The following is a 17,189-nucleotide window of genomic DNA, read 5'->3' on the forward strand; positions in this document are numbered from 1 at the left end:
GCAGGTTTACATGTGGAGCAAGGAATTTGCCTTGGTGTTGTGGTGCACGGCAATCAAAAAACAGAAGAGAGAAAAAAAACAACTAGGCTACCTATACAAAGTAAAAGAAGTACAACTACCACAAAGGTGATCATAAATAATATAAATTACATTTGACAATAAAAAATAAATATAACATTCTAATCTTCTAATCTCTCTAATTGCTTTGAGAGTTTAAAAATAGTGTACAAAATATTGACCAGAAATGTGCAAATGTTCACAGAGCAAACAGGACAGGTGACAGGTGAAAGAACTCAGAGAAGCAAGAACTAATTTTTTCAATGCAAAACCATGACTTAGTGAATCTATCTTTATTTAAAGCCCCCCTCCATTCAAAAATATGATTTTTTCTTGTTCCTACAGTTGGATGTTTGGGTTTCACTCTGCAGAATGATGTATGTGCAGAATTTAACACTGCAACATTTGTCCTCCTCTTAACTGTCTCACATTGTTATTTTCTTACATATTTACTGAGTTTTTAGGTTGCTTTTTAATCTGCTCTTACTTTTGTTTTTAACTTTAAGGTCTTTGTATATATGGTCTTATTTATTTATGTAGCCTATGTGTCTTTATGAGCTATTGGATACCTGACTTTCCCCAATGAGGATGAATAAACTATCTATCTATCTATCTATCTATCTATCTATCTATCTATCTATCTATCTATCTATCTATCTATCTATCTGCTGAAAGTGGACAGTTTCTCTCTGTTCATTAAAAATCCAATTTTAAGAGGTGGGCATACTAGCAGGATTTATGACATCATAACTAATTGGGAAGTCAAACATGGTCCAAAATTCTAACTTGAAGCCTCCAGTGCACATGCACTGAGAATGAACATGACAGAAGATGTTTCTTACTTCTCTTTAAAGTATTTTCATATCTATAGATTCTGGAAATTTCATATGGGGGGGAATAGGCTATGTAATTTTTTAGAAATATATTTTCAGATTCAAATTATTCAAAGTAAAGTATTTTATGTACATCTTAAAATATGTCTGTGGGGGATCTTAAACAATTTTTTTGGGCCAAATGATTAGAGGTTTTATATGTGTGTATACTCCGCAGCGGTAGGTGGCAGTAATGCTGATGAAATAGTGGTTGGAGCCGCCGGTCAGAGACAAGCAGCAGCAGAAGCAGCAGCAGGTTTAAAGCTGGCTGCAGGCGGAGCGCAGGAAGACTTCTCAGTGGAAGCTCACGCAGCCGGACATTAGATCGAAATGGCGGCGCCAGCAGAGAGGATGGAGGTAAGGTCTTACAAAAGGCAACACAATAAACTTTTTTTTTTTTTTTTTTTAATTATCACATTGATAAATAACATACGCGTGTTTTCAGTATTCGAAGGAATGTTAAATATTAGTGCTATTTTTCATTCACATCAGTTAGTGATGCATCCATTTTAACTTGAGCTAGCTAACCTTACTTAGTTGGCGTAATGAGCCTCTGCCGTTCTTTCATTTAACGTCACAAATCTACAGAAGTCAAATTAAACTTAAAACCGGTAGCCCGTCATTATTTGGCCATATAACTTGATGGATATCAGCACGGGCTTAAAATGGACGATGCTATCGGCGGTAGAAAGGCGGTTTAGTTGGTGCGACAGCCGGCCGGCAGTGTCTGAGGAGCCTTTCAGACCGCATGGGAACTAACGTGTTAGCTTCAGAGCTAGCGTCGTTAGCGGTTTCAGGCATGGACGCTACCTCATTCTCCCGCTGCGTTCACTCTGACACAACGTTACCTTGCATGTGAACTGCCATGCCTGGCGTCATATCTTTAAGCTGGGTGTTTTACTTAATAACGGTATTAACATCACATATACCGACTTTGTTAAGTTGTCATTGGTTGTTGGCGGGCTAATGAGTAGCATAGCATGTACAGCGTGTAGGTAACGCTACCTGTTAGTTACTTCTGCCTCAACCTCACAAGTATGTTCGAGCATCTTTAATTTTGACACGTTTGAGGAGTGTGTAATGGATATAGTGTAAATGGTCACCGGTAATCTGTGAGAAGGCCAAAATCACATCAGAGCACCAGTAACCATGTGCAGCCATCCTTTGTGCTGAGGAAAAGCTGGCCCTGTATACTGAAAAACGTAAAGATCCCTTACAGACATGTTAAAAACATAAAGGAATACTAATTGAAAGAATAATGTTTGTCTCATAGATTTTCCACAAAACCACTTACTAAAAACCATTAAATGATATTTAACCCATCTCCCTACATTTAGAGTCTAGGAATATGCAAAGATGTTTCATTGAAAAGTTTTACTGCTGAACCAAAGATGTCTAAGTTAACTGTAAAGTTAATTAAACTTGAAACCTAAATTTCTCCCCAGATTAAAAGTATTTCTTAGTCTTTTATTCTGTGTACTGGAGGCTTCATGTTCCCACATCACACTTGTGTAAATTGAATATTGGACCAGTTTAGCTTCAAAACTAGTTCTGATGTCACAAATCCTGCTCATAGTTCCACCCCTAAAAGTTTCATTTTCAGTGAGCACAGAGAAACGTTCTGCCTTCAGCAGATGAATGTGGACACAGTCTGTGAACATCAGTCTGCACAGTGAGGTTCAGACATATTAATGAGTGGAGGGGGATTTTGAGAAGTGGAAACAGTCACACTTCTAGCACATACAGACTATTTATACAAGGCAGGAGCAACATTAAAATCATGTGCCTTAACATACAGAGGGTGTAATCAATAAGACTTTAACCTACTTGTATGCAAGACAGGTTGATGTATATTTTAGTGTTTTTTGTTAGACATCAATCTGATACTGACTGAAATTACTGGGTCTGGGATTGTATACTATTTTAATAACAATTAAGTACATTTCTATCTTAGTTTTACTAGCTTAGGAAAGCAATGTTTAAGTGAAATAAGGTGTCACCACACTGGATTGTAACTTCACAACTCTTTAATACCCAGAGAGGTTAAAACCTTTTTCAGTCTTTGGAGCTTCCGTTGCTTTATTGACTCTGTTGTCCCATTGATTTGATCAAAGTTTCTTTGACAGTGATGTACTTGCTGGTAGAGAGCATTTACTCAGGGATGTGAAGGACAACTTAACCACACAAAATCACTGTTAAAGCGTTAATACTTATGTGGACTGAGAACAGGAACACACTTTGTGACGGATGGAAAATTAAAAACTGTCAGTAGTCAGAAAGACCAAATAGGTGCATTACTGCCAGCTATCAATAGATTGTGAATGTTTTAAAATTTTTCTTATCCTGTGGAGATAATGTTCTCCACTGCCACCTCAACTGTCACCACAATATGACGATGAATCTAGTTTAGAATGGCTCAGGTCATTTTACATGGTTAGTTTTCAGCTTGTACTTTAACTTAAAGGTGTTACTTAATTTTCTGGATATAATGTTCTACCTGTTATATAAGCCACAATTGTCTGTTTTTAAGCATTTGTAATAGGGCGATTAACTGATGCTCTAAAACATTGTGGTTGTGTAACTGTAAAAGCTCAGTGTTTGTTTTCTGTACTCACCCTAAAAAGGACATAATGGTTTACTTTCATCAACAGCTGCACTATGACCAGGATTAAACAAAACCACACAATTGTTTAAATAAATAAAGTCCATATGTTTAAACAGGAGACTACAGACAGAACGTGGAGCATCAGTAGTTCTGTAGCTAAAGGAGACATGCATGGATAGATTAGAAGACCTCCATACTGGATCCAAAATGGCGTCCATTCAGGTCAATAAGAATTGCTCGGCTGGCTCATACGTTGGCGTTATGCGACCCACTTAACATGCACAGCAGTGTTTCCCACAAGTTCCCACTCAGCCCACAGGCTTTACATTGTGGTGATGTCACTGGGGTTTTTTTTCTCTGTTTGAGGAAAGTTCATTACAAATATAAAACCTCCATGGATCAAACATTCATAATTCATGGTTCAGTCTCTCTGACAATGGTGGTCTATGGGGAAAATGCTCTTTGGACCACTGGGGGATTTTTTTTTTTTTTTTTTAGCTGTAATACTGAGAGTGACCACTGTATGATGGGTAAATATGCCAGGAGGGAAAGACTAACTTAACACTAGCATCTTGTAGACTTCAGCACTATACTATACAATATAATGAATTGCATTTCTGTGATTACACCTGAATAAGAGCTTCTCAACTTCTGTCTTTCATTTTTTAATAAAGCTACAACAAAAATAAGACAGGCCTCATTTCAAATAAACCCATTAACATGAATGTAAGAAATAGACATGGATGACCTATGTTAGTAATATTTTCCTTGAGTGGATCAATGTCAATGAATAATAATTAAAAATACTATATTAGTAATAAACTAAAACCGTTACTGTGATGTCTAATTAAAAGTTAATTTTAGTATGATGTATTTTAATTTTGCCTATTGGCTGTCTAACCCCATGTCTAGACAGCCAGCATGTCACATGTTCTTAACACGTAACCGATCCACTCATTTAATCTGTAGCAGGCAGCTCTGTGCAGGCTTACATCTCAGCACTGTCTCTCTTCCTGTTTTATACGCCTTACTACAGCAGCTTCCAGCATGCAGAGAACATACGTTCAACACACAGCTGCTGTCTAGACACAGTTTAAGATGACCTGGAAGTTCTGCAGTTAAAGTGTCTTTAAAAACAAATCATGCTCCTGTGGTTGAGCCCATCAGTAGTATTGTGAAATAAATGAATGTAATAATCATCTTTAGACAATTGCATCTCTAGTGTATAAAAGTGTATCGATCACAACATATCTGATATGTGACTTAGTTAATTTTTTTGAATGTAGAGCATTAAACCTATGCAATGTACGACTAAAGCAGTTTCATGTAGTAACTGTGTGTGTGTTTTGTTGAGGTTTCTCAGGGGGAGAGCTCAGCCAAGCCTGCAGCTGAAGATATGACGTCAAAGGACTACTACTTCGACTCATATGCCCACTTTGGCATCCATGAGGTAATTTATCTTCAATTCAAACCAAACTGCACTTCTATTATAGTTGAGTCCTAAAAACATGAAAGTTTGTCACATGATCTTAACCTTTCTGGTGTTATTGGGTCTCTTTTAATGCCACTGTAGGAGATGTTGAAAGATGAGGTTCGGACCCTTACCTACCGCAACTCCATGTTCCACAACAAGCATCTGTTTAAAGACAAGGTGGTGCTGGACGTGGGCAGCGGGACAGGAATTCTCTGCATGTTTGCTGCCAAAGCTGGAGCCAAGAAAGTTATAGGGGTGAGTGTTAGAGTGAGAACAAACCCAGCTGTGTGTGGTGGGGTTTTCCTAGGTTGTAACACTAGCCACTGTGAAAGTGAATTAAACTGTCGTTCTTGGTTTTGTGTTAACAGATTGAGTGCAGCAGCATCTCTGACTACGCTGTCAAAATCGTCAAGGCCAACAAGATGGATGATGGTGAGTAGAATCACCATGTTTCTGGATCAGTTGGTGAGGAAATGAACTCATAACGCTGTGATTTACCTGCTGAACTCTGCTGGTTGTGTCTCTAGTTGTGACCATCATCAAGGGGAAGGTGGAGGAGGTGGATCTGCCAGTGGAGGGAGTGGACATCATCATATCAGAGTGGATGGGCTACTGCCTCTTCTATGAGTCCATGCTCAACACAGTCATTTATGCCAGGGACAAATGGCTGGTATGTTTGTGTGTTAATATACATATTCTGTAGATATAAGATTATCAGCTAACATATCTATCGGAATTTTAACTAAATATCAGCATTGACCCCAAAAAACCAGTATGGGTCAGGCCCTAATCAGTACAGATGCTAATCTGACACATACTCTTTATAACTGCACTGTACATCGTAGATGCTGTTACACTATTTAGAAATGTCTTGACTGAGTCGTCTTCTTTCTTCTTTTTTAACTCGAACAGAAGCCAGATGGTCTCATTTTCCCAGACAGGGCGACCCTTTATGTCACTGCCATCGAAGACAGGCAGTACAAGGACTACAAAATCCACTGTGAGTGTTCTTGTCACTTCACCCAACCTCAGGAGGCTGTCTTTAATGCTCCATCCTCTGAAAGACTCCATGTTTCATTGTACTGACGTGTGTGTGTGTGTGTGTCAGGGTGGGAGAACGTGTATGGATTTGATATGTCATGCATCAAGGAGGTGGCAATTAAGGAACCTCTGGTGGATGTGGTGGATCCTAAACAGCTGGTCAGCAGTGCCTGTCTCATCAAGGTGGGTGAAGTTTGTTCTGTTTAAATTCCTGAAAAGGCAAATGATTTAAGAACAAGAGTGTGAAACTGATGATCATTGGTCTGACATCATGACTGTTTTTTTGTTTTTGTGTGTGTAGGAGGTGGACATCTACACAGTGAAGGCAGACGACCTGACCTTCACCTCGCCGTTCTGCCTGCAGGTGAAGAGGAATGACTACATCCATGCTCTGGTCACCTACTTCAACATCGAGTTCACCCGCTGTCACAAGAGGACCGGCTTCTCCACCAGTCAGTCTATGTTTGATCTCACTATACACACAGTGCTTCACATAGGCCTAACTCTAAAACATACTAAAGAGATGATGCCACACTGTAAACACAAATATATCAAATGTTTCTATATACATACACAGCTACATTCATATAGAACATCAGACCTCGGACTGGTACACGTACACTGTCTGTGATGAGCATCTGCTAGAACTGATCATTTTAAAACGAGTATTGGGACGGTTTCAATTTCTTTTAAAAATCTTTATTCATAAAATTTGTAGAGTTTTTTTTTTTTTTTTTTTTTTTTTGGGGGAACCTCCTTTTAGAATAAAAGAATTAGATCTTACAGGTAGACTGCAGTAATGAACACAGCATTTTCCTCTCCCAGGCCCAGAATCTCCCTACACCCACTGGAAGCAGACTGTCTTCTACCTGGATGATTACCTGACTGTGAAGACTGGTGAGGAGATCTTTGGCACCATCAGCATGAAGCCCAATGTGAAGAACAATGTAAGCACAACAGTTTGGTTTTTTTCTTCTTTTAAACAATGTATTTGTTATCACCAGTCCTCCATTTGGTTGCTGTGTGCATCAGTGTGACCTGCTGCTCTGTTGGTTTTGCAGAGGGACCTGGACTTCACCGTAGACATCGACTTCAAGGGTCAGCTGTGTGAGATGTCCAAGACGTCAGAGTACAGGATGCGTTAGTCTTCCCTCTCTCTCCCTCCCTCCCTGTGTTAGTTTGTCTTTAGTCGGGGACAGATAATACAGTTTGCCTGGGAGTCTATACACAAGTTTAATACTCCCCTGCAGCGACATTTTAAAGTCAACTTTTTTTTTTGTCATTATTCAAACGTTAACAGTATTTAAAGTTTTCACATCCTTGAATTGGTGTGGTGAGTCATTGTGCAGTAGTCACTCAACAAAATGTGTTTGTGTCCAATGTCCTCTTGGGTTTTGCTTTTTTGGGTTCTTGTTCTTATTTGCATGTGCAAGATCCATATAGACACAAACACAGCGGTCCTGCTGACATGTCTGCATAGTGTTACTGTTCAGTCACTTAGGCCCTCTGTATGGTCATAACATGACCCCTCTACTCATCTGTCCTCTTTTTTTAATTCTGTTGAAGCTGTAGGTGTGTGGGTTCTGTTAAGCCCCGCCCTCCTCCACCTCTGTACCAGTGAATAGAAACCATATGTAACTGACAAGAAAGCTGTCCTGCAGACGTCTTCTCTAGAACCCGGCTTAGGTCCTGCTCACACTTAAATAGCCATGTATTTATAAAAAAATGTTAATACAAGTGGTCTGTGGTGGTGCAGATGCTGAGTTCCAGGTTCCTAAAGACTCTGAGATACAGAACATGATACTTTGGAAGTTTATTAAAGCAGCAGCTCCATACTTGCGACTTAGCAGAAATAAAGCACAGTACACACTACAAGGTTTTGTGCCTGTGCTGCAAACAAAAACCTGTTAAGCTTTTATTTTAAAATGGCTCTAAATACAAAGTAAACCTAAACTAATGAGCTGTGTTTAGTCGTCACCCAAACAGGCTGCAAATCATGAATATTCATCATTATTGATTCAAATTGATGGATATTGCAGAATTGGAGTTCTATGCTGTTGGCATCATTGCAACAGAATACTTGTTACTACACCTCAAAGGTCCCATAATGGTGACTGTAGATAATAATAATTATAATAAATTTGACTTGCTGCAGGAGCTCATGCATGCAGACAGCACACACAAGTTGATTCCATAAGCAGAGCTGTGCTGCTGTGCTGCTGTTAATTGGGCCGGCCTCATGTGTGACAGCCAGGCTGCACTCATTGTTTTTCTTTTCATCAGGTCACACCATTTTTAATAACCATACTTCAGCATCCTAACTGTATCTTCAGTGTTTTCGTAACGTGTTAAAGAGTAATTACTGCTGGACCTGAAGGAGGAAAACAAAAAAAGATGACCTGACGGGACCAGATCCTGAGGCCAGGTTCCAGCTGGCTCCATGCCTCTGTCAGGTGTGCTGGAGCCCACGTGTGTGTGAGAGAGAGAGAGTGTGTGTGTGTGTGAGTGAGCAAGCAAAGTCTTGATACCGGTGTGTCTGAGGCTGCTTGATTAATCTGAACAGTAGTAACCATGTTGTCACAGTGCAGACAGTTCTGAACTTATCACAGTTGATTTTTCCTCTTTTATATTTTGTTTTTTGTCTGCTGTTTTTTTTTTTTTTAATAAAACTAATAAACTGTAAATGAAACTTGTTTTGCTTCTTTTGAGCTGTGTGGAATTCTAATGGCATCATTCTATAAGCATTCTCACTATATAGTTACTGGTTAAAAGTTTTGGAACACCATAATAATCAAAGAATGTTTTTTCTAATGTATAAAATTAAAGGCAACAAACAACTCTAACCCAAATGTGTCCCTCTTAAAGGGTTCTTAACTCCACCGTTTGTCATAACCTCTGCACAAGTGCTCCCCTTCTAGTCTATTCAGTAAGCACCAGACTGTGGGTCAGTGACCAATAAGGGTTGGCAAGACAAACAATTCAATTATGTTTTTGGTTTTATATAATTTGAAATGACATTTGCACCAAAAGTAAGACTGAATGCTCCTGAAAATGTCAAATGGTGTAACCACAAAATGATAAATATTAAATATTGTATCAGCTACAGTGTGTTTAAGTGGACTTATACTAATAATGACTTCATTTAAACATGTAAATGTTTCCTGATCCCCATGATTCTCCAGATGAAATGTAATATTTAGAATAATAGTATTCCATTAGCTTTATTTAATATAAAAGTTATAATGTAAGATCATGCCAAACTAGTTGATATGGTGTTTTATTGACTATTTACTGTTTTTAAGCAAGTTGAATTATTTGGTACAAAGTTTTTATGGTTACACCACTTAGACATTAGATGCTGGATCCACAAAAAAGAATGTGCAAGTTATTCATGTTTATTTTCACATTTTAACCCTTTAAATTTGACTAAACCACATGGACACAAAGAAACCACTCATTGACCCAGATATAGAAGTCTGTCTTTGGTATGATGGTACTGAAATGTGATTGAAAGCCCCCTAACTGTGACCCCTAATTGCCATATTTTTGTCACACACTCACTCCATGGTCAAAAAAGAAAACAGTTCAGCTCTTCATGGACTGTTCTGTCCTGTGACTTCATGGTGGTATGCTACAATTTCTAGATTGGGTTGAGGTCATCACTTCCTGTCTAGCAGGTATGTTGTCACTGTGATAAAATAATGTGAACACATATAAGACAAGCAGTGCTTAGTTAATAAGTTACATTACTGAATGTCTCCCACTATTGTCTAGAAAAGAAAGTATAATTAAAAGATTTCCTCATAAGCTGTGTAGAGGATTTAAAGGACCAGTCAGGCATGTTTTTTGTGTGGGCTACAAGCTCAATCATAGGTTAAAAAAACACCTTCAAACTTTAGAAAGAAAAAGTCAGTGTGATTGAAGTAGTGGTAAGTGTTGGTTATTATAGATAACAAACTGTCATGACTGAACAAAAGCCTGCTGACCCCTGCTTCCAGTCTGAATGTGATATCAGCGCTGCTGATAAATTGATGAATCTGTACGTTTTTTTAGCTTTTTCAGTGAATGATTCGGTGTATAAATTGTCAGAAGATAATTACAAATATCCTTTTATAGTTTCCCAGAATCCTATAGGATTTAAATATAACATTCACAGCCCAAAACCAAAGTCACATCAAGTGGATACATTTCAAAGCCACAGTCATTTTAGGGTTCAAGTTCCCTCCCCTCTGCAGCTGTCTGTCGAGACAAAGAGGGAATTTGATGCTAAAAAGACAGTAAATGTGTCAGATATCCACTTAATACTGATGAAGACTCATAGAAGCTGATCATCTACTTTGAAATGAGTGTGTGGACACACTGTGGATTTAGTCCTCCATCACTTCCATTGAAAGCACATTTTATTTTTATTTTTCTTTGTCAAAGTAGTTTGTAACGCTTTTAGACAGAAGATATATTTTGTTGTCAGTTTGAAGGACAGACATTATAATGATAATTATATTATATAATAATGATTATATAATGAGCTTTTGTGTTTTGGGAACTTATGACCAAGCTAAAGAGGAGGCTATTTTAGTGCTTTCTGTAGTTAAAAAATCAAATAATAATCTTTGTGATGCAATAAATAACCAGCTGCTCTGTAGTAGAGTAAGAGTCAGTATACCATACCATGACAGACTGTTGCAACCTCCATCCATCCATCCATCTTCTTGCCGCTTATCCGGGGTCGGGTCGCGGGGGCAGCAGCCTAAGCAGGGAAGCCCAGACTTCCCTCTCCCCAGCCACTTCGTCCAGCTCTTCCAGGGGGACCCCGAGGCGTTCCCAGGCCAGCCGAGAGACATAGTCTCTCCAGCGTGTCCTGGGTCTTCCCCGGGGTCTCCTACCGGTGGGACGTGCCCTGAACACCTCACCAGGGAGGCGTCCGGGAGGCATCCTGATTAGATGCCCGAACCACCTCATCTGGCTCCTCTCGACGTGGAGGAGCAGCGGGTCTACTCCGAGCTCCCTCCGGATAACTGAGCTTCTCACCCTATCTCTAAGGGAGAGCCCAGCCACCCTACGGAGGAAGCTCATTTCGGCCGCTTGTACCCGCGATCTTGTTCTTTCGGTCACTACCCAAAGCTCATGACCATAGGTGAGGGTAGGAACGAAGATCGACTGGTAAATCGAGAGCTTCGCCTTTCGGCTCAGCTCTCTCTTCACCACGACGGATCTGTGCAGAGTCCGCATTACTGCAGACGCCGCACCGATCCGCCTGTCGATCTCCCGTTCCATCCTTCCCTCACTCGTGAACAAGACCCCGAGGTACTTGAACTCCTCCACTTGAGGCAGAATCTCGTCCCCGACCCGAAGAGTGCACTCCACCCTTTTCCGGTTGAGGACCATGGCCTCGGATTTGGAGGTGCTGATTCTCATCCCGGCCGCTTCACACTCGGCTGCGAACCGATCCAGTGAGAGTTGGAGGTCACGGTCTGATGAAGCTAACAGGACCACATCATCTGCAAAAAGCAGTGACCCAATCCTGAGGTCACCAAACCGGACCCCCTCTACACCCTGGCTGCGCCTAGAAATCCTGTCCATAAAAATTATGAACAGGATCGGTGACAAAGGGCAGCCCTGGCGGAGTCCAACTCTCACTGGAAACAAGTCCGACTTATTGCCGGAAATGCGGACCAAGCTCTGACACCGGTCATACAGGGAACGGACGGCCCTTATCAGGGAGTCCGATACCCCATACTCCCGGAGAACCCCCCACAGGATCCCCCGAGGGACACGGTCGAATGCCTTCTCCAAGTCCACAAAACACATGTGGACTGGTTGGGCAAACTCCCATGCACCCTCAAGGATCCTGTAGAGGGTGTAGAGCTGGTCCACTGTTCCACGGCCCGGACGAAAACCACACTGCTCCTCCTGAATCCGAGATTCGACTATCCGACGGACCCTCCTCTCCAGCACCCCCGAATAGACCTTACCAGGGAGGCTGAGGAGTGTGATTCCCCTGTAATTGGAACACACCCTCCGGTCCCCCTTCTTAAAAAGAGGGACCACCACCCCAGTCTGCCAATCCAGAGGCACTGCCCCCGATGTCCACGCGATGCTGCAGAGTCGTGTCAACCATGACAGCCCCACAGCATCCAGGGCCTTGAGGAACTCGGGGCGGATCTCATCCACCCCCGGGGCCCTGCCACCGAGGAGCTTTTTAACCACCTCGGCGACCTCCACCCCAGAGATAGGAGAGCCCACACCCAAGCCCCCAGGCCCTGCTTCCTTACCAGAAGGCGTGTTGGTGGGATTGAGGAGGTCTTCGAAGTATTCCTTCCACCGATCCACAACGTCCCGAGTCGAGGTCAGCAGCACACCGTCCCCACCGTACACAGTGTTTACGGTGCACTGCTTCCCCCTCCTGAGACGCCGGATGGTGGTCCAGAATCTCTTCGAAGCCGTCCGGAAGTCTTTTTCCATGGCCTCACCGAACTCCTCCCATGTCCGGGTTTTTGCCTCAGAGACCGCCCTAGCTGCGCTCCGCTTGGTCTGCCGGTACCTGTCTGCTGCCTCCGGAGTCCTACAAGCCAAAAAGGCCCTATAGGACTCCTTCTTCAGCTTGACGGCATCCCTCACCGCCGGTGTCCACCAGCGGGTTCGGGGATTGCCGCCCCGACAGGCACCGACCACCTTGCGGCCACAGCTCCGGTCAGCCGCCTTGACAATGGAGGCACGGAACATGGCCCACTCGGACTCAATGTCCCCTGCCTCCCCCGGTACATGGTCGAAGCTCTCCCGGAGGTGTGAGTTGAAACTCTCTCTGACAGGAGACTCTGCCAGACGTTCCCAGCAGACCCTCACAATACGTTTGGGCCTGCCAGGTCTGCCCGGCATCCTCCCCCACCATCGGAGCCAACTCACCACCAGGTGGTGATCAGTTGACAGCTCCGCCCCTCTCTTCACCCGAGTGTCCAAGACATGCGGCCGCAAGTCCGACGACACGACTACAAAGTCAATCATCGAACTGCGGCCTAGGGTGTCCTGGTGCCAAGTGCACATATGGACACCCTTATGCTTGAACATGGTGTTCGTTATGGACAATCCGTGACGAGCACAGAAGTCCAATAACAGAACACCACTCGGGTTCAGATCAGGGGGGCCGTTCCTCCCAATCACACCCTTCCAGGTCTCACTGTCGCTACCAACATGGGCGTTGAAGTCCCCCAGCAGAACGAGGGAATCCCCAGGGGGAGTGTTTTCCAGCACCCCCTCCAAGGAGTCCAAAAAGGCTGGATACTCTGAAGTGCTGTTTGGACCATAGGCACAAACAACAGTCAGGATCCGTCCCCCCACCCGAAGGCGGAGGGAGGCCACCCTCTCGTCTACCGGGGTAAACTCCAACATACAGGCACCAAGCCGGGGGGCAATAAGTATTGCCACCCCTGCCCGGCGCCTGACACCAGTGGCAACTCCAGAGTGGACGAGAGTCCAACCCCTCTCAAGGAGACTGGTTCCAGAGCCCTTGCTGTGCGTCGAGGTGAGGCCGACTATATCTAGCCGGAACTTCTCAACCTCACGCACCAGCTCAGGCTCCTTCCCCACCAGAGAGGTGACGTTCCACGTCCCTAGAGCTAGCTTCTGCAGCTGAGGATCGGACCGCCAAGGTCCCCGCCTTCGGCCGCTGCCCAGCTCACATTGCACCCGACCCCTTTGGCCCCTCTCACTGGTGGTGGGTCTGTGGGAGCGGGGTCCCATGTCCCTTTTTCGGGCTATGCCCGGCCGGGCCCCATGGGGGAAGGCCCGGCCACCAAGCGCTCGCCTCCGAGCCCCACCCCCAGGCCTGGCTCCAGGGGGGGGCCCCGGTGACCCGCGTCCGGGCAAGGGACACGAAAATCCAATTATCTTGCTCGTCATCGGGGTTTTCTGAGCTACCTTTTGTCTGGCCCCTCCCCCCGGACCTGTTTGCCATGGGAGACCCTACCAGGGGCATAAAGCCCCCGACAACTGAGCTCCTGGGGTCATTGGGACACGCAAACCCCTCCACCACGGTAAGGTAGTAGCTCAGGGAGGGGCAACCTGACAGCATCAATCACAGTGGGATCACGAGAGAAAATATGGAGGTTCATGAGAGATACAGCAGAATTCCCATTGAGCTCATATTACCAGTACCTCCAGCTTCATTGTGTGCTCAAAGAAACAACTGGCTAGCTCATGATGCACTTCATTTTGTGTTGTTGAGTACTTTGGACCCAACTTATCAATTTAGACATTTCAGGATTTTGTTACCTTAGATATTCTGTATTTGAAATGTTTTATGGTTTAAATATGCTAATTTGTAGTTGATAAGAAGTCAGTAAGGATTTTTCGTTAAAGCTTAGTAATGAATTCAGGATGCGACCTAGTCATGATCAGTGAAGGGACAAGGTGAAAGAGTTGAGGAGATCATCTTTACCTTTTAATATGTATGATATGTAATATGTATTTAATATACATATCACACATACATATTAAATATATATTAAAATAATATATATTTTAATATGTATTTAATATGTATGAACAGGAGGAATGATTACAGTGAGGAAAACCTATCTCACTGTTCATATGGACACCTGATTATTGTTTTAAGATACACTTGAAAACATGTGAACATGTCCTTTAACCCTCCTGTTGTACTCCCAGGTCAAATTGACCCCATCTCTTTTGACTGTTCCTTCTTTCCTTCCTTCCTCCCTCTTTCTTTGATTTTTCCCTCTTTCTTCCCCTCCTTCCCTCTTTCTTTGCTCCCTCCTCCTTCCATACTTCTTTCCTCACTTCCTTCCATCCTCCTTTCCTTCCTTCCTCTCTCCTTACTCCTTTCCTTCCTTCCTCCCTTCTTCCTCCTTTCCTTCCTTCCTTCCTTCCTCCCTCTTTCCTCCTTTCCTTCCTTCCTTCTTTCCTTCCTTCCGTCCTTCCTTCCTTCCTTCCTTCCTCCTTCCTCCTTCCATCCTTCTTTCCTTCCTCCCTCTCTCCTTACTCCTTTCCTTCCTTCCTCCCTCCTTCCTCATTTCCTTCCTTCCTTCCCTCCTTCCTTCCTCCCTCCTTCCTCCTTTCCTCTCTCCCTCCCTCCTTCCTTATTCCTTTCCTTCCTTCTCTCCTTCCTCCCTCTTTTCCTCCTTCCTCCTTTCCTTCCTTCCTTCCTTCCATCCTTCTTTCCTCCCTTCCTCCTGCCCTCCTTGACCTGAGGACAACAGGAGGGTTAAATAGAAGCACTGTCCTATTGTAATGCACATGGTCTCTATCATGTCAGAATGTGTTCAACAGATATAACCATGCTTATTAGATTTTGTATCTTCTAATATGTTTTATATGTTCTTGTTTTTAAAGAAATGCCCCAGTTTAACTGAGTTACACACACAGCTGTCATGTTAGCTGTTTAACATGTGGCTACACTTCATATGTTCTCATATTTCTTTAGATTGTTTTTATGGTGTAGTTAAGTAGCACATCAAGTTAAACTGTAAGTGAAGACAATGACAGTAAAGTAGAAAACATGTTTTGGTGTGAAGTGTATCTGTCCATCATTGTTGGATTAGATCTATTTCCTGTTGAAGTGGAGTTAATGACTTTATTATAACTCTAACACTGAACCCCATGTGAATCTGTCAAAACTTCCTCCTACAGTGCCATGAAATGTATGACACAGAGAGAACTGTTCCTTGAGTGGGCAGATGTTGGATCTCAGAAACACTGTGAAATGTCTTTGGCTGAAATGAATTGAAGATATGCATGCTTCTGGTTTTGGGCAGAACACATTTGAATGGTAGCTCATCTATTTTGGGGTGCTGAGTGTTCCAGTATTTCTCTTCATATTCATCTTGGTATTTGCAGAAATGAAATTTGTGCAAAGACAATCCATAATTTACACACACACACACACACACACACACACACACACACACACACACACACACACACACACACACACACACACACACTGCAGTGGAGGCAGAGAGTGTGAATGTGCACATTTTGTCCTAAGCTCTCCTGTGAGCCTTCTTTACACCAAATACATGTGATCTGTTTCATTGTACTTACTGTATGTCCCCTGATGACACTAAACAAGATGGAAAATAATCATCTAAACTCACGCATGAACAATCAGGTTCACTGGAGCAGGAAACCAGACACATTTTAATAAAAATGTTGTATTACTAACATGAAGAAAAGAAGTACTATCCTGTTAGTGTGTGTTCATTAAACTGTACATTCTTAGACCTGCACAATGATCTAAATGCTGTTTCAAAGCCTTTCCCACAATTGCAGAAATATAATCTAGTGGAGAAATACTGAATGTGTATGGCCTAAAACTGTCCATCTGTAAAAGATATTATAATCCATTTTAATATCACCAAGTGTAGGTCATGTGTAATTATAGAATGTAGCAGCTTCAATCTACTCCTTGAGTAATATTCTGCCCAGTGATAACTGTGTATTTGTTAGTTTAGTATAATTAGATTAAAATGGATTTAGGAATATGCATCATGTAACCAAAGTATAAAGTCAGTTGATGAACATTAAAGGTCTGGAGGGTCTTAATATTTCAGTTTATATTGTGCTCAACTGTGCCTATTAACAAATACACATTTGATCTCAAGTGGACCTGTTCAGTTAGACCATTGCATGATGATCTACATATATTTATTAACTGTACTTTAATAAACCATATATTTACAAAACAGATGAACAGTCTGAAATATCTTCAGAAAAATTTCAACAATATTAGCATGTTTTTTTCAGATAATGTTGCACAGAAGCTGCTGATTGATGATACATGAACCTCTGAAGCAGCAGAAAAAATGGAATTACTTTTCTCAATATTTCATACTCTGCATAATTATCCACTTTTGGACTGCTCTTGGCAGTCCGATTCTGGCCCGCAGGCCATATGTTTGACACCCCTGCTCTATGGTATTTGATTGTGTTAGACCTCATGTGGTCATGATATACCAGTGGGAATTGTTGGGTGTGGCTGTAAATTGAAACTTTGACCAGTAGATGGCAGCAGAAGAACTCTTTAAATCCTCATGGAACAGTTTGACTTACATGGATTCTTACTGTACATACAGACAATCAATCAACACTCATCAGCATGGAAGGATGAAACACAGATATATAC

General features: G+C 42.5%; 2 protein-coding genes across 4 annotated transcripts in view; both read left to right on the top strand.

The window, feature by feature from the left end:
- The window catches only part of prmt1 (protein arginine methyltransferase 1), an 11,067-nt gene extending 2,358 nt beyond the window's left edge, over positions 1–8,709 (top strand). The window contains exons 2-11 of one of the 3 annotated variants that reach the window (XM_053337705.1): positions 1,108–1,286; positions 4,889–4,984; positions 5,108–5,263; positions 5,377–5,440; positions 5,536–5,678; positions 5,921–6,008; positions 6,117–6,232; positions 6,351–6,501; positions 6,875–6,996; positions 7,111–8,709. In XM_053337705.1, the coding sequence (XP_053193680.1) occupies positions 1,260–1,286; positions 4,889–4,984; positions 5,108–5,263; positions 5,377–5,440; positions 5,536–5,678; positions 5,921–6,008; positions 6,117–6,232; positions 6,351–6,501; positions 6,875–6,996; positions 7,111–7,194 (1,047 nt within the window). In that variant the 5' untranslated portion in view covers positions 1,108–1,259 and the 3' untranslated portion in view covers positions 7,195–8,709. Of the gene's footprint in view, positions 1–1,107; positions 1,287–4,888; positions 4,985–5,107; positions 5,264–5,376; positions 5,441–5,535; positions 5,679–5,920; positions 6,009–6,116; positions 6,233–6,350; positions 6,502–6,874; positions 7,087–7,110 lie in introns of those variants that run through there. The other 2 variants (XM_053337706.1, XM_053337704.1) reach the window with 2 other exon arrangements.
- LOC128378254 (protein PFC0760c) overlaps positions 1–17,189 on the top strand; it is a 98,070-nt gene that overhangs the window by 16,530 nt on the left and 64,351 nt on the right. The window lies entirely within an intron of this gene.

The sequence above is a fragment of the Scomber japonicus genome, chromosome 18 (genome assembly GCF_027409825.1).
Source record: "Scomber japonicus isolate fScoJap1 chromosome 18, fScoJap1.pri, whole genome shotgun sequence".
NCBI lineage: Eukaryota > Metazoa > Chordata > Actinopteri > Scombriformes > Scombridae > Scomber > Scomber japonicus.